At 64.2% G+C, this 23,608-nt stretch overlaps 2 protein-coding genes across 7 annotated transcripts; both read right to left on the bottom strand.

Annotated features, from left to right (window-relative positions):
- Nucleotides 1-211: 211 nt before the first annotated feature.
- RHOT2 (ras homolog family member T2) lies at nt 212-6,094 on the bottom strand. Of its 3 annotated transcripts, none has more exons than XM_017858462.1 (19): nt 5,947-6,094; nt 5,772-5,830; nt 5,614-5,695; nt 5,488-5,531; nt 4,606-4,659; nt 4,057-4,108; nt 3,874-3,965; nt 3,662-3,763; nt 3,446-3,544; nt 3,219-3,327; nt 3,016-3,136; nt 2,524-2,608; nt 2,310-2,452; nt 2,132-2,232; nt 1,933-2,063; nt 1,749-1,826; nt 1,493-1,612; nt 1,189-1,391; nt 212-895 (listed from the first exon to the last, which is right to left on the bottom strand). In XM_017858462.1, exons 1-19 carry the CDS (start codon nt 5,981-5,983, stop codon nt 769-771), a joined length of 1,839 nt encoding a protein of 612 aa, XP_017713951.1. In that variant the 5' UTR covers nt 5,984-6,094; the 3' UTR covers nt 212-768. The 3 variants fall into 3 exon arrangements, with proteins under 3 accessions (XP_017713951.1, XP_017713953.1, XP_017713952.1); XM_017858464.1 differs by having other exon boundaries at nt 3,874-3,988; nt 4,062-4,108; XM_017858463.1 differs by having other exon boundaries at nt 5,488-5,528; nt 5,947-6,089.
- Nucleotides 6,095-6,356: 262 nt separating this feature from the next.
- WDR90 (WD repeat domain 90) lies at nt 6,357-23,607 on the bottom strand. 4 transcript variants are annotated; one of them, XM_017858458.1, is made up of 39 exons: nt 23,493-23,607; nt 23,236-23,408; nt 22,955-23,125; nt 22,579-22,687; nt 22,416-22,483; nt 21,938-22,041; nt 21,640-21,858; nt 21,155-21,223; nt 20,247-20,357; nt 20,028-20,173; nt 19,895-19,952; nt 18,766-18,884; nt 18,426-18,587; nt 18,199-18,329; nt 18,014-18,130; nt 17,339-17,574; nt 17,007-17,146; nt 16,638-16,768; nt 15,964-16,094; nt 15,518-15,679; nt 15,209-15,337; nt 14,850-14,965; nt 14,735-14,775; nt 14,485-14,616; nt 13,789-13,892; nt 13,244-13,346; nt 12,837-12,958; nt 12,477-12,636; nt 12,189-12,379; nt 11,914-12,082; nt 11,643-11,754; nt 11,134-11,305; nt 8,367-8,489; nt 8,042-8,216; nt 7,816-7,946; nt 7,569-7,745; nt 7,375-7,488; nt 7,187-7,271; nt 6,357-6,746 (listed from the first exon to the last, which is right to left on the bottom strand). In XM_017858458.1, the coding sequence occupies exons 1-39, from the start codon at nt 23,504-23,506 to the stop codon at nt 6,589-6,591; spliced, it is 5,085 nt and encodes a 1,694-aa protein (XP_017713947.1). In that variant the 5' UTR covers nt 23,507-23,607; the 3' UTR covers nt 6,357-6,588. The 4 variants fall into 4 exon arrangements, with proteins under 4 accessions (XP_017713947.1, XP_017713948.1, XP_017713949.1 ...); XM_017858459.1 differs by having other exon boundaries at nt 7,569-7,712; XM_017858460.1 differs by lacking the exon at nt 7,187-7,271.
- Nucleotide 23,608: the final 1 nt, after the last annotated feature.

Genomic DNA, 23,608 nt, shown 5'->3' with positions numbered 1-23,608 from the left:
GCCCCCCAGTCCATGCCGGGCACACACCGTCCTCATGCAGTGAGCTCCCACTCCCAGACCACAAGACCTCCAGGGACACTGGCTCCCAGGTCACAGTGGTCCAGAGTGGACTTCCAGAGGCCATATGCACATGCCTGAGACCTCAGGACAGTGACCCAGGGACGAAGGGAGGGTGGCGTTTCCAGCCCACGTGAAGACAAAGAACACATTCTAGGTTGAATCAAGGCAAGCTGTCTTCAGAGACTGAGGTCCCAGATGGAAAAGACACAGTGAAGTTTAATCAGGAACCTCCGGTCCTCTGCTGCCGTCACAGAAACAGTGCCAGACTTGAGGGGCAACCCCCCCAATGCCTGCTTTTGGCCCAAAGCTCTGCCTTCCAGCCCTCCTCACACCCACTGGCCACCCAGGACCAGGAAAGGGGGGTAAAGCCCTGAGAATTCCGGGTCTGGGGTCACCGGCTCCCACACCTGTGCTCCCCAGCCCAACACACATGATGCCCAGAGGTGGGCAACCCCTGACAGCGGTGGCCAGCACTCGGGAGCTCCTGCTCAGCCACCTGCCACGGCCCACCCTGGGGGTCTGGCAGGAGCCAGGACAGTGCATGGCAGCCTGAGGCCCTGCTGCAGCCGGACTGCCTTCAGAAACAAAAAGTCCGAGCAGAAGGGCATTCCCAGAGTGGCAGCCTGGCCTGCACCCCAGCTGTGCTGCCCCTGCAGAGCCCAGCAGTGAGCCACACCGTCAGGGGAGAGGACTTAGGTACCAGGGGTCTCACTGGCTCTTCACCAGGACCCTGTAGAGCGAGAAGCTGAGGACTGCGGCCATGGCGGCCCCGACAACCCCCAGCAGGCCCCGGAGCCAGAAGGAAGAGGGATGTAGCTCTGCGTGGACCAAATGTCTGCAAGAGAGAAGGATCATCTGCAGATGCCTCAGGCACATGTCCCCGGCTTGCTGCTGGGCACCCTCCCATGTCCTGGACTCACAGGGCCTCAGAGCCAGATTCCCAGACCAGAGGCACAGCTGGCAGAGGCCAGGCCCTGGAGGAGCATGCCTGGACACTGGCTTCCTCTGCCACACAAAGCTCCACCCTGTCCGTCACTCTGGCCCCATTTCCAGGCCTGACACCACAGCTGCCCACTGCCCCGATGACAGACGCTGCTAGTCCCCAGGGCTGTGCTGCCGGGTACCCACGGGAAGGCGGCCATGGTGGCAAGCTGGGTGAAGATGGCAGTGCTGGGCTCGGCTGGACCAGCACAGGAGAACGGCACGGGAGCTGGCAGCCGGTGCTTGCGGCAAAACTCAGCTGGCGATGGGCCAACCGGCACAACCCCTTCGGGCAGGTCAGCCTTGGAGGAGACGAAGAGGCAGGGGGTCTGCCCGTCCATGTAATGGTGCTGTGGGCAGAAAGCAGTATGAGGTACAGTCTGGGGTGGCCGAGGCACCGCTGGGGGGACAGACCCTGCCCTGTGGCCACGTGGCCCCTGCAGGGCCCCACCTTGTAGACGCTGGCACAATGCGCAAAGGACTTTGGATCGCTGCCATCAAACATCAAGCAGGCAACATCACAGGCGGCGTCCAGCGATGTGGCCAGATCATCTGTGCCCACCTCACATAGCTGGGACAGACCATGGCCTGAGGGAGGGTCCCTGGGGCTCGGTCCCCCTAGGGCTGTGCTGGGCCAGCTCTGCCAGGCAGGCCTGGGTGTCCCTGGGTCCACCCTCAGGCACAGGCCATGCCGCCCCAGCACTCACGATCAAGTACTTCTCCTGTCCGTTGACCTGCACCGTGTCGATGGTGTAGCCCGGAGGCTGCTCCCTCGTGTCCTGGTGCTGAGGGAGGTGAGGTCCTGACATTCGCTGGCTCCAGTGGCCCCCAGATTGCCCTGCCCCACACCTGGAGCCCTGGGGTGGGGGTGGGGGGGTCTAGGGTGCTTACCCCCAGGCCGTGGCCGAGGAAGGCCTGCAGGAAGGCAGACTTGCCCACTCCACGGGCCCCCACCACCTTGCATAGGAGAACGCTCCGCAGCGTCTGTCCCTTCTCCTGGTCCAGCCTCTTCTCACGGGTGACTGTGAGGATGTGAGGTTAGGACGGCTGCCAGGATGCTGGGCCCAGGCCCAGGGAGGTGGGTGCCCACCTGTGATGGCGCGAGTCTGCGAGTCCTGGTCACAGAGGGTGGGGTAGCCCAGGTAGCCCAGGTGTCCGAGGCAGCTCCGGACGTCCAGGTAGGTCACCAGGCTGGGGGTGGGCGGGAGACACAGTGTTACGGTGGGGAGGGTGGCGCGGCGGGAGGGTGTGGTGTGGGCCGCGCTTACGTCCACTGGCAGAGGTATCCGTGCAGGGGCAGCCGGCCGGCCTCTGTGCGGACTGTGCACGGGAGCTTGGGGCCCCAGGGTGCTGCCGGGAACACACTGAAGAGGCTCTGCAGCTCCATGGGCGAGAGGGCGCCGTCGCGGTCCTGCAGGAGGAGGGATGTGGTGGCATGTGTGCCGGCGAGGGGCGGGGGCGGGGGTGTCGCCATGCTCTCACCTGGTCGTGCTTCTCAAACACCCTCTGCACAAACTGGTAGCCAAGGTGGTTGAGCTCAGTGCTGCAGCCGGGGGGCACGTGGAGCCTGCAGGGAGGCGACAGCCCATCCAGTCCCCAGGAGACTCTGCATCACCACGCTCGGCACCTCTGTCACCCTGCCGGCCCCGTCTGTGCAGTCGGACCCTCCCTATAGGACCCAGAGGGTCCTGTATGCCCCCCAACCCTGCAGCTGCGATGGAGAGGAGGGTGCCTATCTGACTCCAGCACATGGGAGGCCTGGCTGAGGACCCCAGGCCACAGCCCAAGCTGCCCACCCCAGCAGGGTGAGCAAGTCAGGCGTGCGGGATTGGCCAGGGGCCAGCCCCCACCTGACTCAGAGCTCTGTGGATGCTGAGGGCTTCAGGGCACAGCCAGGCAGGGCACTACGCCAGACGGCCTGCTGAGTGAGACCTCCCCTCAGGGAGGGTAGGACTCGACCCCAGCCCCACTCACGGAGGGAAGAGATAGTCGGCCGTCAGCTCCAGTGTGTCACTGTAGCCGAAGCTCCGCAGGATGGTCCATGTGGTCTCGTGCCGGCCACGCTGGATGAAGAGCGTGTTCAAGAAGAGGAAACCTGCACCGAGACAGAGCAGGGGGAGCACCAGGCACAGCACCCTCCCCACACTCCCCGGGCACAGGTGGGCACCCGGCCTCACCATCCAGAGTCAGCCGGTCCTCCCACACGCCGCCCGCCACGTTCCTGCACACCACCGTCTTCACGTCCTCCAGGGCCTGCGGGGCCAGGGGGTGCCCGAAGCAGGATTTCTGCCTCCGAGAGAACGTTGCTGGGAGTCAGCCAGTTACCCGGAGATGGCCCGTTCCGGTCACTAACAGCAGCAGAGGTTCGAGGGGGCTGGGCACCGAGGGTGGGGCGGGGGCACACCTGGAAGGCGTTGAGCTCCTCGTCACTGAGTGCCTGGTCCAGGTCCTGATCTGAGAGCCTGAAGATGCGTGTCAGCGCCTGGGCGCACGCGGGCCTCAACTGCGGGGATGTTGGCTCAGCACCCTCAGGCGGCCCGTGCCCACCCGCCACGCCACCCCACCCAGCACCCCCCAGGCCCCTGGGGAACCAGTGTGTGAGGCCCCAGCCAATGCTCACCTGCTTGGCCTCAGGGTCATAGAGGGGAGCTGTGGGGTGCAGGACAGCCTTCTGGGCATAGTAGAACAGCTCTGAGATGTTCCTCAGGTTCTTGGCTGAACACTGGGAAAGTGGGAACAGACTCAGGGACATGCCCCGAGGAACCGACCGAGGACACGAGGAATGAAGGATGCCCTGCCCCTAGCTCAGCCCCTCAGCTGGGACCCACTGACCTCCACGCAGGTCTCAATCTCAGGAAACTGGCTCATGATGGGGAGCACGGCCTCCATGGAGCTCCCCGACCGCAGGTCTGACTTGTTGCCCACTAGGATGATGGGCACCCTGGGTTGAAGGCCCATGGTCACCAGGGGCAGGGAAGCCGGGGGTCCCAGCCCCTTCCACATCCCCCTCATTACCTGGGCCCCGCGTGGTACCCCCATTCACCAGTGGGATCCACTTAGTTCGAATCTGAAAAGCAAAGCCTGGCTGTGAGGTGAGGCTGCCCGTGGGCACATGGCTCCCAGCTGGAGCTCGAGCCTGGCTCGGGGAGAGCAGAAGGGGGAGGTCAAGGCCCACCGAGGGCCCAAGTTCCCGCCCACAGGAACAAAGCTGGTGGGAGAAGGCAGGCAGCAGGTGCAGCCTCATATGTACAACCCCATTGGCTCCCAAACACCCCCAAGATCACTGGGGCCCAAGCCCAGGGCAGCCTCTGATAAAGGCCCTCTGAGGTTCCCCCTGGGGTTTGGAAACTGAAGAAGAAAGGGCTGCTGGCCTAAATGGCTCAGAATGGGGCCGTCCCACACCCTCTGGGGGGAAATGGGATCACAGGAGAGAGCCAGGGGACTCTGTGTGAGGCTCCACAAGATGCTGTGAGAGATGGCATTGGCCACGGGTTGAGTGAGGGTCCACCAGGGCCACCAGGGGCCACCGTGTCTCTGCCATTGGGGTCTGCACTGAGGGCTCACCTTCTCAATGGTGGCCTCCTCAGAGACATCGTACACCACGCATACCACGTTTGCCTGAGGGAACAGTGACGAGGCGTGGGTGACAGGGCTGTTGGCTCACCACTGACGATCCTGGCCGCTCCGCACCATCTCAAGGCTCCAGGAGGCCCCAGACGCTCACAGGTAGCATGACTGCAGCTCTGAGGCCGGGAAAGCCCAGCCTTCCCTAAAACCTGCCTCCAGCCTGGTGTTGGCAGGGCAGGCACTCCCCCGTGTCACACTGGCAGCTGCTGCTGAACCCTCAGAGAAGCCTCTTCCCTACCCACTGCCAGTGCAGGGACACCAGACCCCAACAGCATAGCTGTGGCTGGCAAGACCCTTAGAGCAGAGGGCTCAGGACAGACACGGCCACACCTGCAACGCTACACCATGCAAGACAGCCGCTGTCTTGGCCCCTGCCTCTCCCCTCGCTGCAGAGTGACAGGACCACAGTGAGGGGCGCTGGCAGTAGGGGCTGCCAGGTGGCTGTGGCCTGCGTCCTGGCCTGGGATGTCCCCGGCACACGTGCTCTGGTACTAGGAGCTCCGGGTGCCCGGAGGCCGGGGCGGTGGGCTGGAGTACACAGCAGGGGGAGGTGGCGCACACAGAGCCCACAGAAAGCGCAAACGCTGCTGCCTGCCACCTGGGCAGGAGGGAGGGACAGCTCGCGGGGAAGGGCCCTGCTATCCCTGGAGCACCACTGGGCTGAGCGGTGCCGGCTCCCAGCGGGGCGCGTTGTGCGGAGGTCACGGATCGATCAGGGCCAAGGGCACCCTGGGCACCTCAGTCCAATCCCCCAGCTGGCGAAGCGGATTAGGCCGAGCCCGCGCCCAGCGCCTCCCTCGTCCCGCGCACCACGGGTACCTTGTGGATCTCCTCCCGCAGCTCCTCGTCCGTCTGCTCGGCTTCTAGGGGAAGAGACTCCACTGCAGACCCAGCAGGCCCCCCGGACCGCTCCGGGCCGGGCCCCCGGGAGGCTACGGCCGCTACCTGAGTAGTCCACGATGTGAGTGGGCACCTTCTCCGGGGTGACGTCCGCGGGGATCGTGATCTCCTCTGCGCGGGGAGGGACCTGCAAGGGACCCGCGCGCTCACCAGGGACCCCCGGCTGGGCCCGCTCCCACCCCCGCGGCGGGCGCGCCCCTCACCTCCTCCGGGAACTCCTCGCCCACCAGGGACAGGATCAGCGACGTCTTCCCCACCTGGGCTGCGCGGGGCAGGGCGTTCAGCGCGGGGACCAAGGTCAAGGCGCCCCCCGACCCCCGAGACCCTCACTTCGCGCCCCGGCCGCCGCAGCTCCGAGACCCCCGGCCCGGCGCCTACCCTCGCCCAGTAACAGGATGCGCACGTCCCGCCTCATGGCTGCCGCCCCGACCGCTCCCGGACCCGGAACCCGGCCCCGACCCGGTCCTCAGGCTTTCGCTCTGCCCCCGCGCCCGCCCCGCACTTCCGGTACTGGGCCCCGCGCTGGTCCCCATACTTCCGGCCCCGCCCGCACAGCCGCACAAGCGAGCCGGGCGGGCCAGAGCGGCCAGGATGTGCGGCGGCGCCACTGCGTGGACGCGCCGGGCACTGCAGGCAGCGCAGGCTCCCGGCGCCAGGCCAACCCTGGCAGGCCGACCGGTCATTGCTTCAGGGCTACAGGAGCCTTGACAAACAGCCGATTAAGGGACGGGCAGAGGCTGAGCTCCGGCCAGCAGTAACCAGAGACAGCCGGTGCAACAATGCAGCAATAATGCAATAAATACCCATGTTTATTACAAGATAGAAATATTAAAAATTCCTTAGGCAAAAGGGCAACAGATTAAAGTATTTTCAGATCGCCAAATTCACAACAGCTTTGTCCAGACGATTTACATGAATCCTGGCCTGTCCCAGCATGAAGCCATTGACCACCTGGCTTCTCTGCCAAGCCTGTGTCCAGGTACCAGCCGTGACACACAGCACCACAGTCCCTGCTGCATCTCAGCGGCCGGAGATCTCCCACACCAGGATCTCGTTGCAGGCGGCCGTGAAGAGCAGCCTGGCAGATGGTGTAAACCTGCACAGGTGCACTGCATTGTTGTGGCCAGCAAAGTCCTGCGCAGTCCCCGTGGCACAGTCTACCAGCCTCAGCATGCACTCTGTGGGCACATGGCGCAGGTGGGCCAGGGTCAGGGCCAGGCAGCACACAGAGGGCTCCCCCAACCCACCCGGACTGTCCCGGCTGGGCATGATGCTGGTCGGGGGAGCCAGTGCTACAAGGGCTCCTGGCTGTGCCCTCCACGTGCCACTGGGACTAGGGGGCCCATCACTGCCAGGCTGTCGGCCTGCAGCTGGGCCGGGTCCCTCCTTAAAAGTCGCTGCCACCCTGCATTCAGGCCCTGTGCTGGGCATTGTGCCTGGTTCCTCACCTGCCTCATCATCTCCTGACCCCAGGACCCTCTCTAGGGCAGGTGTCCTCACCCCACCCCAGAGACGAGGAGCCCGGGCACAGGTGAGGCACCTGTCTTGGAGCAGGGCACCAGTCAGCCTACATGGCCCCCACCTAAGATGGGCCCAAACTACATCCACCAGTACTCACCAGCAAAGCCAATAGCCAGGAGGCGGGTCCCCGGGGACAGGCTCAGGGACATGGCAAAAAAGGGCAGTGGTATCTTCTCCACCACCTGTGGGCAGCCAGCGTGAGGCTCCAGGCCTGTGGGCTCAGCCAGGTCCCACCCACCACGCTGGGTCCCTGGGGCTCTGGTGACAAGCAGCCGGTGTGTGTACCTGCTTCTGGGAGAGGTCGTAGATGATCACCTCCTTGTCAACGCCAGGGCCCACGTACATCAGCAGCGCCCCATCCCAGGGGCAGAAGGCAGCGAGGGAGGGCGGCAGGTGGCCCTGAGTTTGCAAAGGCACAGCATGCTGTGGTGGGGTGGATGGGCGCCAGCCCTACCCACAGTGCCAGGAGCATGCTTTACCTCCGTGGTGGCAGGCATTGGGAAACTCAACCAGTCCACGAGCTCACAGCAGTTCCGCAGCCAGTCGGAAGCCCAGACGCTGACCCGCTGGTCCCCACTGGCAGCCAGCCATAGGTCTGTGCCCTCCACCCCTAAGTCTTCACACTGGGAATGGAGTGGGTGAAGACCGATATGTGCCTTCGGCCAAGATGGTACCTGCCCCCCCAGCACCCTGGCCCCTGCTCCCTGGCTCTTGGGGCTGCTTTACCTCTTTGCGTGTGACACAGATGGTAGAGATCGGGGCGCCCTGGTGGTCACTCAGCACACGGAAGGTCATCCCTGTGCGGGAGTGGCTCACAGCCACGAGCCCATCCCTGTCTCCAGAGAGGACAGTCTGACCTGGGACCACACCGTCACCCTGTGAGCTCCCAGCCCAGAGACTGGACCTGGGCCAGGTCAGGACAGCACCATCCCCCACACACCCAACTCCTCACCATCGGTGGAGAAGGTAACAGCGGTCAGCGCCACCGGGTGGGGATGCATCTTGAGCTCCATGGCCGTGCGGGAGACGCTGAAGATGCGCAGGGAGCCGTCGCCATAGCCTGCCGCTAGCCGCTGCTGCTCAGGGCGGCCACAGCACTGGGGGCTCCATGCGAGGCAGAGGCAGCTCTGGGGACCCACAGTGGGGAAACTTCAGCACTCACAGGGGTCTTGGGGACACACACTCAGGCCAGACGGAGGATACAGCTGCCCCACCCACGCCAGGCCCCCTGCGAGCAGGCCCTCACCCCATCCCCAGCCTGGGCACTCCCCACACACCTGGTTCAGCACCTGGAACTGGATCACAAGCTCCATGCTGGCCAAGGCCCACACCCGCACACTCCCGTCCTCACTGCAGGTGGCACAGTGGGACTCCCCGGGACTGAAGACCACCTCGTTCACCTGAGGGAAGCCGTAGCTAGGCTGGGGGTGTTGGCCCCTCGGCAGGGGAAAGGGACATAGGCATTTCCTATTCCAGCCCCCAGGGCCGGGCTGTCCAAACCAGAGCATGTGCCTCTGGCCCCGGCCAACTCCACATGGCGAAAAGGAGCGGTTCCGGCCTCCCGTGTGTGTCCCTGCGCTAGATCTGGGTGAGTCCAAATCAAAGGAAGCCTACTAGCCAGTCAAACCCAGTGGGACACCGAGGAGAAAGCTGTTTTGACGGCACCTCAAACACAGCAGTGTGGCCGTGTCCCTAGCAGGCTGCAGAACGAGGTCGAAAGAACAGACGCTGCTGGTTGCAGCGAGCATGCCACGCAGTCGCGTTTCTCCTCCCAAAACCGCTGCGTGCGGATGGGGGGAAAGGCAGACGTGTCATTATGCAGGTGCCACTGACAGCTGGGACTGCTGGACTGACAGAAAGGAGACACAGGTGCCACTCACTAGCGAGAGGAAGTGATGCAGCCGGCACCAAATGTGGACTTCACGTGCAAGTGAGAACATGATGCACTTCATTAAGAAAATCAGTTCAGCCAGGCGCGGTGGCTCACGCCTGTGATCCCAGCACTTTGGGAAGCCGAGGCGGGCGGATCACGAGCTCAGGAGACTGAGACCCTCCTGGCTAACACGGTGAAACCCCATCTCTACTAAAAAATACAAAAAAAAAAACTAGCCGGGCGAGGTGGCGGCGCCTGTAGTCCCAGCTCCTCGGGAGGCTGAGGCAGGAGAAGGGCGTGAACCGGGAGGCGGAGCTTGCAGTGAGCTGAGGTCCGGCCACTGCACTCCAGCCTGGGATAAGAAACTCCGTCTCAAACAAACAAAGAAGCAAACAAACAAGACTGGATCAGCTGAGCGATGGGGGCTGCGGGGCTCAGGCCGGGGCGCCTCAGCCTGTCTCCCCGGGAGGGGCCCTGCAAGGACATGGTGAAGCCCAGGCGCGGGCAGAGCCACACAGGCGAGGCCTGAATTTCTCATCACAGGGAAGCCACCAGCGACCACAGCTCAGGTCACGGACCCAGGACCCGAATTTCCCGGCCCTGGTGGGTGGACACACGCGTGAGCTGCCCATACGATGGAACAGTGTTTGGCCGTCAAGAGGAATGACTGGCTTGGCACACACAGCGGCCGGGATGATCCTGGAAACCACACTCGGGGAGAGAAGCAGGGGAGCCAGTTCCTACGGAACATCCCGAACGGGAAAATCCAGACACAGCCACTCCGTGGTTGCCAGGGGCTGGGGAGGCGGGAAACGGAGAGTGACCGAGGAACAGGCACACACAAGGTTTTCTCTGGTTCCACAGCTGCTGAATATGCTGAAACTCACCTACTGAAGTGCACAGAGCTCAGGCTATGACAACCATACCCAACAAACCTGCTGCCAGAAAGGTAAACAACTCTCACCCGTCTCACACTCCACTTCCTTTGCTGGCTATCGTCACCTTCAAATACTAAAGACAGGTGTCTAAAGAAAGCAGCGAGGGACAACTGGAAGATGGGACTCGGCATCAAGGGACAAGCGATGCTGTGGGGACCGGCTGACCACACGCAGAGCTCTGAGACCCACAGGAGGAAGCCCGTGGCCGCAGCTGCTGGACCAACGCCACACCAGAAACCTGCTCCAGCAGGGGAAGGACTGGCACCTGTCCTGCTGCCCCCATTCAGCCCAGGAGGCCACCTCTCCTAAGGCTGCGGCTGGCGGGTGAGGGGGCGACACGGTGGCTGCCCCAACCCCATGAGGGCATGGAGCTTCCAGGCCAGGTGGTCCCAGAGAGGTGAGTGCTGTGTGCTTCTTGGAGACACAGCTCCAGCACCAGGAGGCTGCAGAACAGAGCTGGGCCTTACAGAACTGGACCCAACACCGACCAGAACCTGACCAGATCTGACCCAGAGAGAGCAGAACTTGACCCAGCAGCCGCCCGGCCTCCTGACCTCTTGAGCCCATGAGACTGAGTCAGCAAAGCCAGTCTATGGGAGGTGCGGGGACAGACGATATGGGGTTTTTAATCTTTTTTTCCCTTTGAGATGGAGTCTTGCTCTGTCGCCCAGGCTGGAGTAGAGTGGCGCAGTCTTGGCTCACGGCAACCTCTGCCCGCCGGGTTCAAGTGATTCTCTTGCCTCAGCCTCCAGAGTAACTGGGATTACAGGTATACATCAGGAGGCCCAGCTAATTTTTGTGTTTTTAGTAGAGACAGGGTTTCGCCATGTTGGCCAGGCTGGTCTCAAACTGCTGACCTCAGGTGATCCACCTGCCTCGGCCTCCCCAAGTGCTGGGATTATGGGCGTGAGCCCCCACACCTGGATTAATGTGGTTTCTTTGACAATTAAAAAACAAAACAAAACAAAACAAAAAACGCAAAGCAATAGCATGGAAAGGACGGTTTGAGAACACCTGTAAGGCCTGCCAGGCGGCTCCCTGATGCAGACACAACTGGAATGGCTCTGAGGGACGTGCACACCCAAGACCTCCCTCCTGTGAACCCCAAGGCAGCCGCTGTGAGCCAGTGACCGCAGGACTTGGAATAATCTGGGCTGGCGGAGATGGGGCCAGCAGGCAGGGAGGGCGCCAGGTTCGGCTGCCCTGCCTCCGTCCAGGCTGGAAGTCCCTCACCTTGCTCCTGTGGCCACTGATGAGACGTGTGCTAGTGCCCTCGGCCCAGCTGATGAACCAGAGTGTGCCCACTCTGGTGCCCACGACGCCCATGTCCACGCTGTCATCGAAGCTGGCGCTCACCACAGCCCCGTCCAGCACCAGCTCGTGTTCCATGAGCACAGAACTGGACCTGAGGGTGCAGGGGAGAAGAGAGAACAGCGGGTCTCAAGGCTGACACCAAGAGCCAGCTGGGTCCCCAGCTGAGGCAGGGCCTTCAGCATTGCATCTTGGGACCTGGCTGTGCCCTCCCGGTGGAAGGAGAGAAAGCCCATGGAGCTGGGGCTTCTGCGCCCGTGCCCGTCTTCGATGGCAGCCAGCGAGGCCCAGGCCACACCCAAGCCTGTCCCTCGGAGGGGCTCGCAGACGGCTGGTCTGCAGGACAGCCTAGCGGGGGGCACTGGCTGCAAGCCCCGGTCAGGGATACCAACACCCCCTGCAGCTGAAGCACACGGGGGTGAGCGGCTCACCTGGCGCCTGAGCCCTTGCACCTCAGCTCTGACACAGCCCCCACAGCCCACAGGCGCAGCCGCCCTGTGCTGCCGCCGCTGACCAATCGAGAGCTCGAACACAGCAACAGCCCTGGGGGCAGGAGGAGCCATGAGGGGCCACAGCCGCCCTCCCAGAGGCCCTGGTCACAAGGCTGCCTGGACGCCAGGGCTGCAGACGAGGCCTCTGCCCCAGTTCTGAGGATCCCAGGTTGGGGTCCTGAGGGCCACAGGGCTTCTGCAGGGCACTCACCAATGCCACCGTCGTCTGCCTCCCAGGACAGGAAGCAGCGGCCAGCACGCGTGTCCCAGACACAGACCTGGCCAGAGCTGGTGCCACAGTAGAGCAGGGGGGGTGCCCCGTAGCAGAGCGAGGTCAGCTCTCCAGCCCCCACCGTCTCTGGGACCTGCTCTCGATGCACCTGGCAGGGTACGAGTAGCCATGGGTCAGTGGTGTCCCGGGCCCCAGTCAGACTCCACCCCACAAAACGACCCCTGGGCCCAACCACCAAGCGGGTGACCTGGCACCTGAAGGCTGATGTCTGCCCCGCGTTGCTGCAGGAGCCAGAAGGTGACAGTGCCCTGGCCCACACAGGTGAGCTCGCCGGCGTCCCAGGGGTTGAAGGCCACGCCATGCACCGGCTCCGGAAGGCGGGTGGAGGACACAAGGTCATAGGTGGCCGTGCCCCACAAGGTGAGGGTGCGGCCGTCATGGTCCCCTGGGAAGGACATACAGCAGCTACGTCAGGTGCACAGGTGCAGCCCCCCGCCCCGGGTCTAGGGAAGCCCGTGGCCTCCATCCCCCCCGCCACTGACCCAATGTGACGAGAAGCCTGTCATCTGGTGAGAAGGCCAGGGCCAGCACAGTGGTGCTATGGTGGGAAATGAGATGCTGGCAGAGGCCACCAGACACGTCCCAGACACGGATCTGACAATGGGCAGTCATGCTGCTGCGGCCGGAGGCAGAGGCCAAGACCTGGCAGGCAAGAGGGCATGCAGTGAGTGGGGAGGCTGTGGCCGGCTGGCCCCACCTCAGCTCTGCCAGCTCTGGCTGGAGTGGAGGCTGGGGTGGCCATCTGCTCTGTCTGTGGTGGTGAGAGCCCGCACTGGTCCAGGAGCTTGGTTCTGCCAGGCACAGTGGTCCTGGGTGAGGAGGAGGGCAACATAGGCAGGCACCTGGGCACTGTGGCTGAGGGCCAGCGTGGAGATCTCCGCAGGATGGCCGGGCCAGTGCTGCTGGGCGCCAGAGTGCAGGTCTTCCACCACCACCAGGCGGCCGCAAGTGTAGGCAAAGAAGCCTGTGGGGAGAGGGCGGGGCCTGGGGGGTGGGGCCTGGCAGAGCCGCAAGGAGGGTCCAAGGGGTTAGCATCATCCCAGGCAAAGGCGCGCCCTCCCCATCGCCAGGCAGCCAAAGTGCTTCCCAGGACCTGGGCTGGAGCGCCAGGAGGCGCTACCGGGATAACAGAGCCCCACATTGATGGCTGGTGCTCATTTGCCGCCAGGGCCTGGCCTTGGTGGGGGGACAGCTGGACCACGTGCGGTGGCATCTGGGCTGGGGGGGGGGGTAAGCTCTTGGCCCCCACCTGTGTCCGGCCTCCAGACCATGTTGGCCCGCCCATTCCCGCTGTAGCCAACGACAGCCTTCAGACGCAGCCACTCACCGCTGGCGGGAGGCAGGGAAGTGCCCTGCAAGGAAGGAGACCCGGATGCTGCTGGGGCCCAGCATGGCCACCTGGGCCCCAAAGCCTGCACATGGGAGGCTGCTTTGGGGCATACCCAGGCCAGCTGCAGAGGGCACCCAGGGGCACAGATGGGGAAGCAGAGGTGGGAGGTGTGGGCACTCGGTGTGCCAGGGCCAGGAGGGACACAGGCCCATGGGGCTCTCAAGGGCAGCTGCTGGATGAGAGGGGAAGGCAGGTCAGCAGGAGGCCACCACAGGGTCCCGTCTGGAGGCCAGCGGAGGGCAGGGGCAGGGGTGCGGGATGAAGGTGCCTCCAGGAGACAGGTGCTCGAAGACCAGAGCATCCCCTTTGGAGTCCAAAAACAACCCTGAGGAGGTGCTGGGAGGCCCTGGGGGGGCCTCTGTGCTTGCTGGGGAAAAAGAGGGCTCCCAGAAACCACTCCCCACCTTGGCAGAGTGGGGGCCGCGGCTGGCCCTGGCAGGTGTGAAGGCCTTGTAGGAAGCCGGGCAGGTGGTGCGTGAGGCCCCCGAATTCTTGGTGTCGCTGGTGCCTGGCAGGTTGGAGGCAGAGCCTGTGGCATCACACTGCCCTGCAGCTCTTCAGAGACCCCACACACTACACGCAGAGTCTCCCCACAAGGCCCTGGTCTACCACACAGTGAGAATGCACAGCGGGGCAGAGGCCGGGGCCACGGGCACACGGGCACAGGCAGGTGACCTCGCCTCTTCACACGGTGGACTCACCGACCGCCCTCAGGCCCCTGCACCCGCACCAGCGTCCCTGCCCTGCCCTCCACTGCTCACAGGGTTGGCTGGGGGAACGGGGAGATATGGCAAGCCCCCAGGAGCCCACTGCCGCGGCCCAGGCCCTGTCTCCAGCCCTGCCGGCCTCCTCCTCTGTGAGCAGTGGCCCCTCAGGGTCACGGTTCTCCTCACAGGGTCCTTCCTCATCGGACGTGGTGAAGGTGCCTGGGCCCAATGAGGAGAGGAAAAGCTGCCCACATTCCCTGACCCCACTGTCCCACCTGATGAGCAGTGATGGTACCTGCACCCCAGAGCTGGACGTGCGTGAGTACCTGCTGCCACTGGGCCTGTGCCCTCAGACCCAAATCCCCCCACTCCCCCAGGACCCCTGCTGCTCACCATCGCCACCTTCGGGAGGCCTGGCACAAATGCCCAGCTGTGGTGGAGCTGCCTGAGATGGCTTGGGGACCTGCTGCTGGGGGAGCTCGCTGGCCCTGGACGCAGCATCCTCTAGCTGTCCTGTGCCCAGGCCTGGGGAATAAGCAGCCCTGTGATGTTTGGGGAGGAAGAGGAAGGGCCGCTGGGCAGACACAGGACCAGCCCTAGAGTCAGCGCAGCGCCTGCCCCCCTGCTGAACACAGCCACTCACCTGCCTCGCAGGCTGGGGAGGGCCCAGGGAAGCTTTGGTCGCTGGAGAGGGAGGAGAGAGGGTTTCAGGAGGGCCTGGGGGGCCGAAGCAGACACAGCTGAGAGTAGGCACTTGCCTCTCAGTAGTGGCCAGGATATCCCAGAGGAAGATGGCATCCCCTGCGCTGAGGACCTGCTGCTGGTCAGGAGAGAAGGTCACAGCCTGCACAGGCTCCGAGTGGCCGATGTACACCTAGAGGTAGCGGCGTCACATGCAGGGACCCTGAGGCAGGGCATGGATGCTGCCGTGTGCCAGCCCCTGGGGGCAGTGAGCCCCACACAGCGTGAGACCCCGGAGGCACAGGGGATCCTTGGGGGGTCACTCTTACCTCTCACCTTCTGCTCTCCCTGCCCCACCCACACCTGCAGGGGTCTCCCGGGCCACCTGAGGAGGTTTTCCTGATGGCCAAAGCCACCTGCCTCCCCACACACACACCTGGGGGCCTGGGCTGGCCTGTGTCGTGTAGTCCCACACCTTGACCGCCCGGCCAGCGGCCATCAGCAGGAAGCGGGCATCCTCACTGAGCATCAAGGAGGAGCAGGGCTCAGGGTGGACACCAGGCAGCTGGAACACAGTGCTCTTGGGAAATGCCGTGTCTCAGGAAAGTGGCTGGCAACCTGGGGCCTCCCTTCGTTGCAGGTGTGGTGATGGCCCCCCACCCAGCTGGAGGAGCTGCAGGCACAGAGGGCGGGCCTGGACAGCACAGGGAGGGCCAGGTCAGCGGGCTGCAGCCCTGAGGCTCACCTCCCGGATGATGCGGCCTGACGCCGCATCCAGGACCACGACTCTGTGGGATGAGGTGGACACCAGCAGGTGGCCCAGGGCTGCAGGGCCAAAGCACACAGCCACGGCTGAGTCCAGGCGGCTGCTGGCCAGGTCCAGAGTGCCGATGTCGACTCGCAGCAGCTGGGGTAGCGGCAAGTGGCCGACAGTCAGGTCCCCAGGCAGAGCTGGTGCCACCCAGGGCCAGGCTTGGGAGAGAGGCCCTGGGGACACTCACTCGGCACCCAGGCAGCACCTGCCCTGTACAGGAACCTGGCCGCACCTGGACCCCACATGGCTGATGTGTACTGTGACAGGAGGCGGGACAGGGCCTAGGTCCTGCTCGAGTGGCCGTGACCTCCCTCCTGCCCCTGCAGCCAGCCTCTCATGGCCCAGTCTCCCTGGACCCAGGAGGGCTGCAGACTCACCTCGTCCAGGGAGGCCGAGCCCATGACTGTCACTGTGTGCCTGGAGGGTCCCACGAAGGCCAGCAGGCGGCCATCCCTGCTGACTGCCAGAGTGCTGGGGCTCGGGGGGGCATCTGGCCATACCATGTCCGCTGTGGCCACATGGGGCGGGGCAGGGGTCAGCTCGGGGGGTGGGAGCGCCAGGGTACACGTGGCCAGGGCCCAAGGAGGCCGCTGCCCCTGCCCCCACTTTCGGGAAACACCAGCCCAGGAGCACAGATGCGTTACAGTGGCAGAGGAAGGCCAAGGTGGCAGTGGGCGCCAGGCGCTGCCGGGGAGCTGGGAATCCCTGTGGGCCAGCAGTGGTCACAAGTGACCACTCAGGTGGCCCAAGTTATGGTGGCCGCAGGACAGGTCAGGTGCCATGGCTGGGTCTGACCCCAGCTGCTGACCTGGAGCTTGGGCTGCCTGCCTCCTCCTGGGCACAGACCCGGGCTGACCTCGGGCCTTGGGGGCCGGCGAACGCTAAACCACAATCTCAGGGCCTTGACAAGGTGACTGAGGCAGCCGCGCCGCCCCACAGGACCCAGCCAGTGGACCAGGAAACCGGCCCGTGTGTCGAGGTGTTGGCCTGCACCAGACCCAGGCCTCTCCCGCCTGGAGGAGTCCCCTGGAGCAGCTGCGGGGGGCCCAACCTGCCACTCGAAGGACATGCCAGTGGGGGTCCGCACAGTTGTACTGGGCCAGGGAACCCTGGGAGCAGGAGCTGAAGAGCAGGCGGCCGTCAGGGGTGGCGGTCAGGCCGGTGATGGTTCCTTGGTGGCACCTGCAGTACACACAGGGACCCCGCTGGCCCCAGTCCCAAAGCCCAACTAGGACGTGAAGTCCCAAGAACCACAGGATCGCTTAACCTCCAACCAACCAGCCTGGCCACAAAAGTCCCCGTGTGGCAGCAAAGGGTAGGGCTCCGGCTGGCGCTGGCCATCCTGCACACGACCCCCGCCTGGCCACCCCAGCTTCCACCGCGGGGTCTCTGTGGGGCTGGTGGCTGGCTGGGCACTTACGTGTGTTCCACCAGGACCTCAGCGGCCTCCAGGCTGAAGGAGCGCACGGCCCCACTGCTAAAGCCGCAGAAGAAGGTCGGCCTTGTGGGGTGGAAGGTGACAGTGCACGGGGCCTCCTCTGACGATGTGAAGTCATATAGCTGTGGGACGGGGGCCGTGCTGAGGGGAGGGCAGGGATCACAAGGGCCCAAAGGTTCTCCAGGAGGCCCAAACCCACAAGGCCGACACAGCCTGGAAAGACCAAGTCCCTATAGGGCCCCTCACCCCTGCTGCCAAACCCCTGCTTCACGACCTCCTGGCCTTCCCTGCCGCGCTGCTCCTGCCAACCCCACCTGCTGCAGGGTGGCCAGGTCCCAGATGCGGACGGTGCGGTCCTGGGACACGGTGGCCAGCTGTCCCCGCCTCTGCTCCGTGGCGAGGGCCAGCACTGGGGCGGTGTGGGAGCGAGCCAGCATGTGGTACACCCGGGACGGCGTGTCCAGGAAGCCCAGGTGGCCCGAGGAGGTGGCGGACAGCACACGGAGGCCATCAGGGCTGACACAGACTGAGCTGACGGGGCCCTCGTGCTCTGTGGGTGGGGCGGGGTCAGGGACCTCCCAGGGTCACCCCGGGGTGAGCGGCATGCCAGAGCCAACCCTGGGCAGCCACTGCTCAGGCTTCAGGTCCCCAAGACCTCAGCAAATGCACTCCCTGCTGCTCAAAGTCCCAGGCTCCACATGGCTGCAAGATACAGCTCCCTTGAGACCACCACTCGGAGGCTAGGCAGGACCCAGGCTGAGAGGCTTCGCCCACCACCCATGGCCCACCAAGCCCTTCTGTGAGGCTGCCCTGTGGGCTGCCCTGGCATCAGCCGCCCCGGGGCTCAGGACACGTCGCTTGGCCCCGTGGCTCCCTGTGCAGCCAGGAGCCAGGGCGGCTGACAGCAGAGCCCCAGGGACTTGGCCTTCCCTGCCCCAGCATCCAGGCGAGGCTCTCCCCGAGTTGGAAGAGCATGCCTACAACCTCACCTGCCTCCAGGAGTACCGAGGAAAAGTCCAGGGGCCAGAGCCGCAAGTAGCCGTCCGCAGAACCCACAGCACACACGGCCGGGGAGACACTGAGGCTGCTGATGGCAATGCCGGGGCCTGGGGACGGGGGGCGTCAGTGCCTCAGTGTCGCTGCCACCCTCGCCACATGGCAGGAGCCCTCTTACCTGTGCTGAAGGTCTGCTTCTGCCGGTGGGGGCCGCCCAGAGTCTGTGTGGGGAGCAGGCAGCGGGCATGCCGCACGACCATGCACTGACAGTCGATCTCCAAGATGTGGCCGCTGCGGCTGCACACGAAACTGCCCAAGAAGGCAACAGGGAAGGTAAGGCCCTCAGGGTACCAGGCACCAGGGCCCCCACGCTGGGGCAGGCTGTGGGGAAGGGCAGGGGCTCACAGCATGGCAGCCGAGGGCTCCGGGCAGCCGTCCTGGGCCTGCTTGAAGGCGAGGTCGGTGAACTGCAGCACGTGGTGCTCCCCCAGGTCCACGGGGCAGGAACGCAGCGCCCCGCCACGCAGCCGCCAGAGCCGCACGCTGCCCTGCCCACACGACGCCATCCTGCGAGGAATGAGAACTGAGCACTGCAGCAGCCCGCAGTGCCCTGACCCGCCAGGAGACGTGATGCACAACCAAGGCTGGGAACGACGGTCCCCGAGCCAGGGGGTGGTGCTCGGGCCCCAGTCCCCACTCCGGGCCCAGACCCTCTCCCAGCATCGTGGATGGGCGGCTGCATCACCTGGTTTCATCAAAAAAGGTGACCCGGAAGGCCTGGACGTCAAAGTCAGTGTGCGCCTTTGCCAGAACGACCACCTCGCCACCGCGGCCCACCTGGCCGGTGCCCCAGGCCACCACCATCTGCAACAAGCCCAGGCTGAGCCCGCACAGCAGGGCCAGTGAGTGCCGCCTTGACTCTGCGAGGCCCAGCTGAGCCCCGCCTGGAGGTGGCTTTTCTTTCATGCAGAGACCAGCCTCTGAGCGTGCGGCTGCGGACGGTGGAAGGAAACCAGCCCCTTCATCTTCTCGCCCTGACGTGTGGCAGCTTTGGGACGACTACAGAGACCCATGATGCTGAGTGCTGCATCCCATCCACAGAGAAGTAAAAACCCACCCACAACCCGGAAGGCAGATAAAAAGCAGCTCGTGGCCGGGCACAGTGGCTCACGCCTGTGATCCCAGCACTTTGGGGGGCTTGAGGTGGGAGGACTGCTTGAGCCCTGGAGTTTGAGACCAGCCTGGGCAATGTAACGAAACCCCATCTCTACAAAAAGTTAAAGAAACAAAGCGTTAGCCAGGTGCAGCGGCACACGCCTGTGGCCTAGCTATCCGGGAAGCTGAGGCAGGAAGATGGCTTGAGTCCAGCTGGCAGGGAGGTCAGGGAGGGGGTCGAGGCTGCAGTGAGCTATGATTGCACCACTGCATTCCAGCCTAGGTGACAGAACAAGGCCCTCCCTCAAAAAAAAGTGTTTTAAAAAAGTGCCCCCACCGAGACGCCAGGTGATTTGGCTGTGTGGACGTGCCACTGATGCCCAAGCGTGGGTAGCTACAGGAGCTCTGCCATGTGAAAATCTCATAACCGCATCACCAGCAGAGAGAACGAAGCAAAGTGTATAAATGTTGACTTAAACCGACTCCAATGGCCGATAAACCAAGACATGTGAGAAACGTGAGCTGCTGGTGGTACTTTCTGTACAGAGCAGGGGGGCGGCATGAACACCGGAGTGCACAGAGCCCCACCACAGGGAGGACATAGAGCAGGGACCCAGGATCACACGAGGTGGAGTTTCAGAAAACCAAGACCCTTCAAGCTGCCTGCGTGCATCTGGACGGCCCCCCCGACCCCCAACCCCCGGCCTGGGCCCTGTTACCGTTCTCCCGTGGCGGTCCTTGCCAACCCCGCAGAGAAGGGCCCCACTGTCAGAGAAGCTGTGAACAGAGAGGAGGTGGTCAGTGTCGCCTGGGCTGACCCCCATCCCCTGCGTGGGGCACACCTGTGCCCACCTGAGGGAGCAGACGACATGCACTGGGCTCTGGAACAGGCACAGGCACCGCCCGGTCTGGAAGTCCCAGAGCCGCATCACACTGGGGGTCCTTGCCTGGGCCGAGGCCAATAGTGAGCTGCTGCCATCCAGCGCCAGGGCGGACACCTAGGAGGCAGAAGGGTGAGGGAGGGTGCAGGGACTGCAGGTGTGAGCCGCCCTGGGCCCGGGCAGCACCCACCTTGTCTGTGTGGCCGAGGAAGAAGCGCTGCTCCCCCGTGTCCACGAGCAGGACGACGATGACCGCATGGCAGGGGTATACAACAGCCGTCCCATCCGGGGTCCACAGGGCCTGGCACAAGGGGGCAGGGAGCTTAGGACTGGTGCTATGCCAGGCCCCTCCTGGCTGCTGGGAGGTCAGCTTCACCTCCCACTCCAGCCCAGGGAGAGGGGGTGGCAGGCCTGGCACACACACCTGGGCACACAGCCATCCAGGGGCAAGAGAAAACACCCTGCACACACTACATACACGAGTCACAGGCTGCAGATGTCAAAAGAACAGCTGGAACACGCAAGCAGGCATGCGTACACACATGCACAGACGCCTGTCCTCTAAGCCCCGCCTCCAGTGCAAGAAACTCCGGGGTGGGGATAACAAAAAGCCAAAGGGCCCCCAAACACTCAGAGCAGGCACCCAGCAGGGCCTGACAAGGGCCCAAAGCCACTGGGGCAGAGGGGAAGGCCACCTCCTCTGCCATGAGGCTCCTCTCCCAGAAGGCCCTTGCCACCCATCAGGGACCCACAGGTTGTGCCCACAGCCTGGCCCCACGCTGCTGGTCTGGACCATCAGAGCTCCAAAGACGTGAGAGCTCTGGGTCTTCGCGGGGAGCACTTAGCCCAGCCAGTGAGTAAGAGATGCCCGTGACCCTGAGAGCCCCCTGGTACCAGGAGGTGACAACAGCTGTGGGTGGGGCAGACGCCTGAGCACGCAGGAAGCAGCAGTCTGCAGGGGGACAGGACCGCTGTGCCGAGGGGGCTCGGGAGCCCACACAGCCACCACAGGACACAGGTCTCTCCTTTCTCCCCGTCCCATATCAGCGCTCAGGGCAGCCAACAGGAGCTGCCCTGGACACACCCCAGGAGCCTCACCTGTCTGGTGCTATGGCCCCCAAAGCCGATGACGCCCTTCAGCCTCAGGACAGGGTCCGGGAGGAAGCGCTGAAACCGCCATTCACATCAAGGCCCTGGAAGGCTCAGCCAGGCCCCCAGAACGCCCCGACCAACTCTGGGCCCCGCCAACCCCTAACTGGGTCCTGCCTCTCAAAAAGACTGCCCTGGTCCTGGGTAGCTCCTGCTGGTGTGCTAGGGAGGAAGCTGGGACTCCGGCTGCACTGCCAGACCTTCCAGGGTCCCCCACAGACCACCTGGGGCTGGGGCACTGTGGGTGAGAGCACAAGCCCTTCCTTACTCTTTGTGGACAGAGATTCTTCCCCAAAGCTGCCTCCCGCCAGCCTCAGGAGGCTGAATCAGAGACCGTCAGAGACACATTTGTCCTGAATGCATCTCGTGGCAGGCTACCAGCTGCCCCGGCCCACACGTCACCGGACCCCACCTGCTGTGGGATGGGCACTCACCTTGCAGGAGCCAGCGTCCTCAAGGGCTACAGGCACCTCAGTCGACTCGTGAGTCAATACATGGGTGCCGGCAGCAGCCGTGTGGATGTCAGAGGCCTTCACCTGGGCCCAGGGCTCAAGGCTATGGAAACCGGGGCCATCCGTGTTGGAGGCCTCTGAGCGCTCTTGGGACAGGCTGATCTCCGGGAAGGGCTTGGGTGCCAAGGGGGCCTGGCCGGACTGTTGGGGGACAAGTGCCTATCAGTGCCCTGGGCCGTCAGGCCCCAACCCCATCTCAGAGGACGAAGGGGATACTCACGGCTGTGGGGCTGCGTATCTGGACCACTGGAGACACACTGAATCGCACAGGTTTGCTGGAGGCCACTGGGCAAGGGAGAGGCTGTGGCCCCGGCCCCAGGAGGACTACAACAGAGCAAAGACCCCCAGTGACCCAGGGGTGAGCTACGCAGACCCCTGGTGAAGGTGACGCCTGGGGAGGAGCAGCAAGTGGCCCAGCCTCACAGGCTCTACAGGATCCACAGCCAGCATCCCACTTCCACCCTAGGCCCTGAAACCCTCCTCTTCCAGCTAGAAAGCTTGGGGCCCCCAGGTACCCCTCACACAGACCTCCCACCCATGTGGTTCTGGGAGCTCGGACAACCTACAGCCTTCCCTGGGTCCCTGCACCAGCTGCACTCAGCACACCACTGGGTCCTTTCCCAGCCCTCCCCTCTCCTACCAAGCCCCACGCACCCTACAGGCCTTAACCTGGGTCCCGGCTGACCGCACAGGCCCACCTGCCTCAGGAGGTGAACAGCTCTTCTCAATCGGCTTGGAAGGCACTTTTAAGCTGTCACTTGGAAACCTTGGCAGGCAGAGGGAGAGTCAGCATCTGGGGGCCCAAGGGCCACCTACCCTCCCACCACCGAGGCCGCCATGGAAAAAAGCAGAACCACTCACCGGACATGGACGTAGCGGTCATGCCAGCTCTCTCCCTTGGGCACAGGGAAAGCCATTTCCCGAGGCATAGGAGTGACGGGCAGCTTTGCCCCCGGGGCCCCAGAGATGGCTACAAGGAACAGGGTTGTTCCAGGTCAAGGGAGGCTGTTTGGCCACCTGAGCACGGGGCACCTGCCAAAGCACTGCCATACCACCAGCCCAGCCACCCCCCAATCACCCGGCTGCCTCCGGGGTGGGGTTCTGGCCAGAGTTCAGAGACAGCACAGCTTGAGTACTGTACTTTCCCAAGCATCCTGGACCATGACCGGTGAGGGGCCTCTCCAGGGCTGACAGCATGGGTGAGACGTGGAGTGGGGAGCACAGGTGCGGCCCTCACCAGGCTCAAAGCACAGGTCGCTAGTGTAAAGGTTCCTGACTAGCAGGCTGGCGCACAGCCTGACGCTCTTGAGATGGCCATAGCGACGGTTCAGGTAAACCAGGAGAATGTCCTGCAGGTCGAGCTGCAGGCAGGTCCAGCGGGCTCCGTGGGGGACCAAACCCACCAGATCTGCAGGACAGGCACTCAGGGTCAGCGCCCACCCTCCTGACAACCCGACTCCCAGAACTGTGAGCTTGCGCCCCCGCCAGGTTGTCCCCCAGGCCACAGAGGAGCCTCACTGGGCCTGCACCAGCTCTCTCCAGTCGCCTGTCCTGGACCATCCACACCCCATCTCAGTGTCACCTCTCTGGGGTGTCCTGGCCTCCAGGACGAAGGGAAACTGGAGCCGCGTGGCCGTAGATTTAAACTCCTTGAAGAGGTTGGAGAAAGACACACGGATGACCTGGTTGTCCTGTGGGGACGGAGCAGGGCCTTGAAGAGACGGGACGCAGGGGTGCTGGGGCTCCCATGCAGCCCCCAGCCGCGGGCTCTGTACCTCGGTGGACACATCCAAGTGGATGACGAAGTGCTTGCTGGGCAGGGGCCGAAAGAGCACGTACAGGTACCGTCCGGTCAGCCCCAGGGACTGGGTGCTGTTCTTAGGCAGCTGGA

Source organism: Rhinopithecus bieti, unplaced genomic scaffold (genome assembly GCF_001698545.2).
Source record: "Rhinopithecus bieti isolate Rb0 unplaced genomic scaffold, ASM169854v2 scaffold_47707, whole genome shotgun sequence".
Lineage (NCBI taxonomy): Eukaryota > Metazoa > Chordata > Mammalia > Primates > Cercopithecidae > Rhinopithecus > Rhinopithecus bieti.
The sequence above is the reverse complement of the archived record's forward strand: the minus strand, read 5'-3'. Positions and strand labels throughout refer to the sequence as shown.

Excerpts from the sequence above, each read along its gene's own strand:
- RHOT2 (XM_017858464.1), bottom strand. The coding sequence starts at position 5,983 with ATGAGGCGGGACGTGCGCATCCTGTTACTGGGCGAGG. Across the intron at positions 4,109-4,605 it reads AGGAGGCCACCATTGAGAAG|ATTCGAACTAAGTGGATCCC; the intron begins GTGAGCCCTCAG and ends TTTGCTTTTCAG. Across the intron at positions 2,233-2,309 it reads GGATACCTCTGCCAGTGGAC|CCTGGTGACCTACCTGGACG; the intron begins GTAAGCGCGGCC and ends GCCCACCCCCAG.
- WDR90 (XM_017858458.1), bottom strand. Across the intron at positions 18,885-19,894 it reads AGGACCGCCACGGGAGAACG|ATGGTGGTGGCCTGGGGCAC; the intron begins GTAACAGGGCCC and ends GGCTTGTTGCAG. Across the intron at positions 14,776-14,849 it reads ATCCTGGCCACTACTGAGAG|CGACCAAAGCTTCCCTGGGC; the intron begins GCAAGTGCCTAC and ends CTCCCTCTCCAG.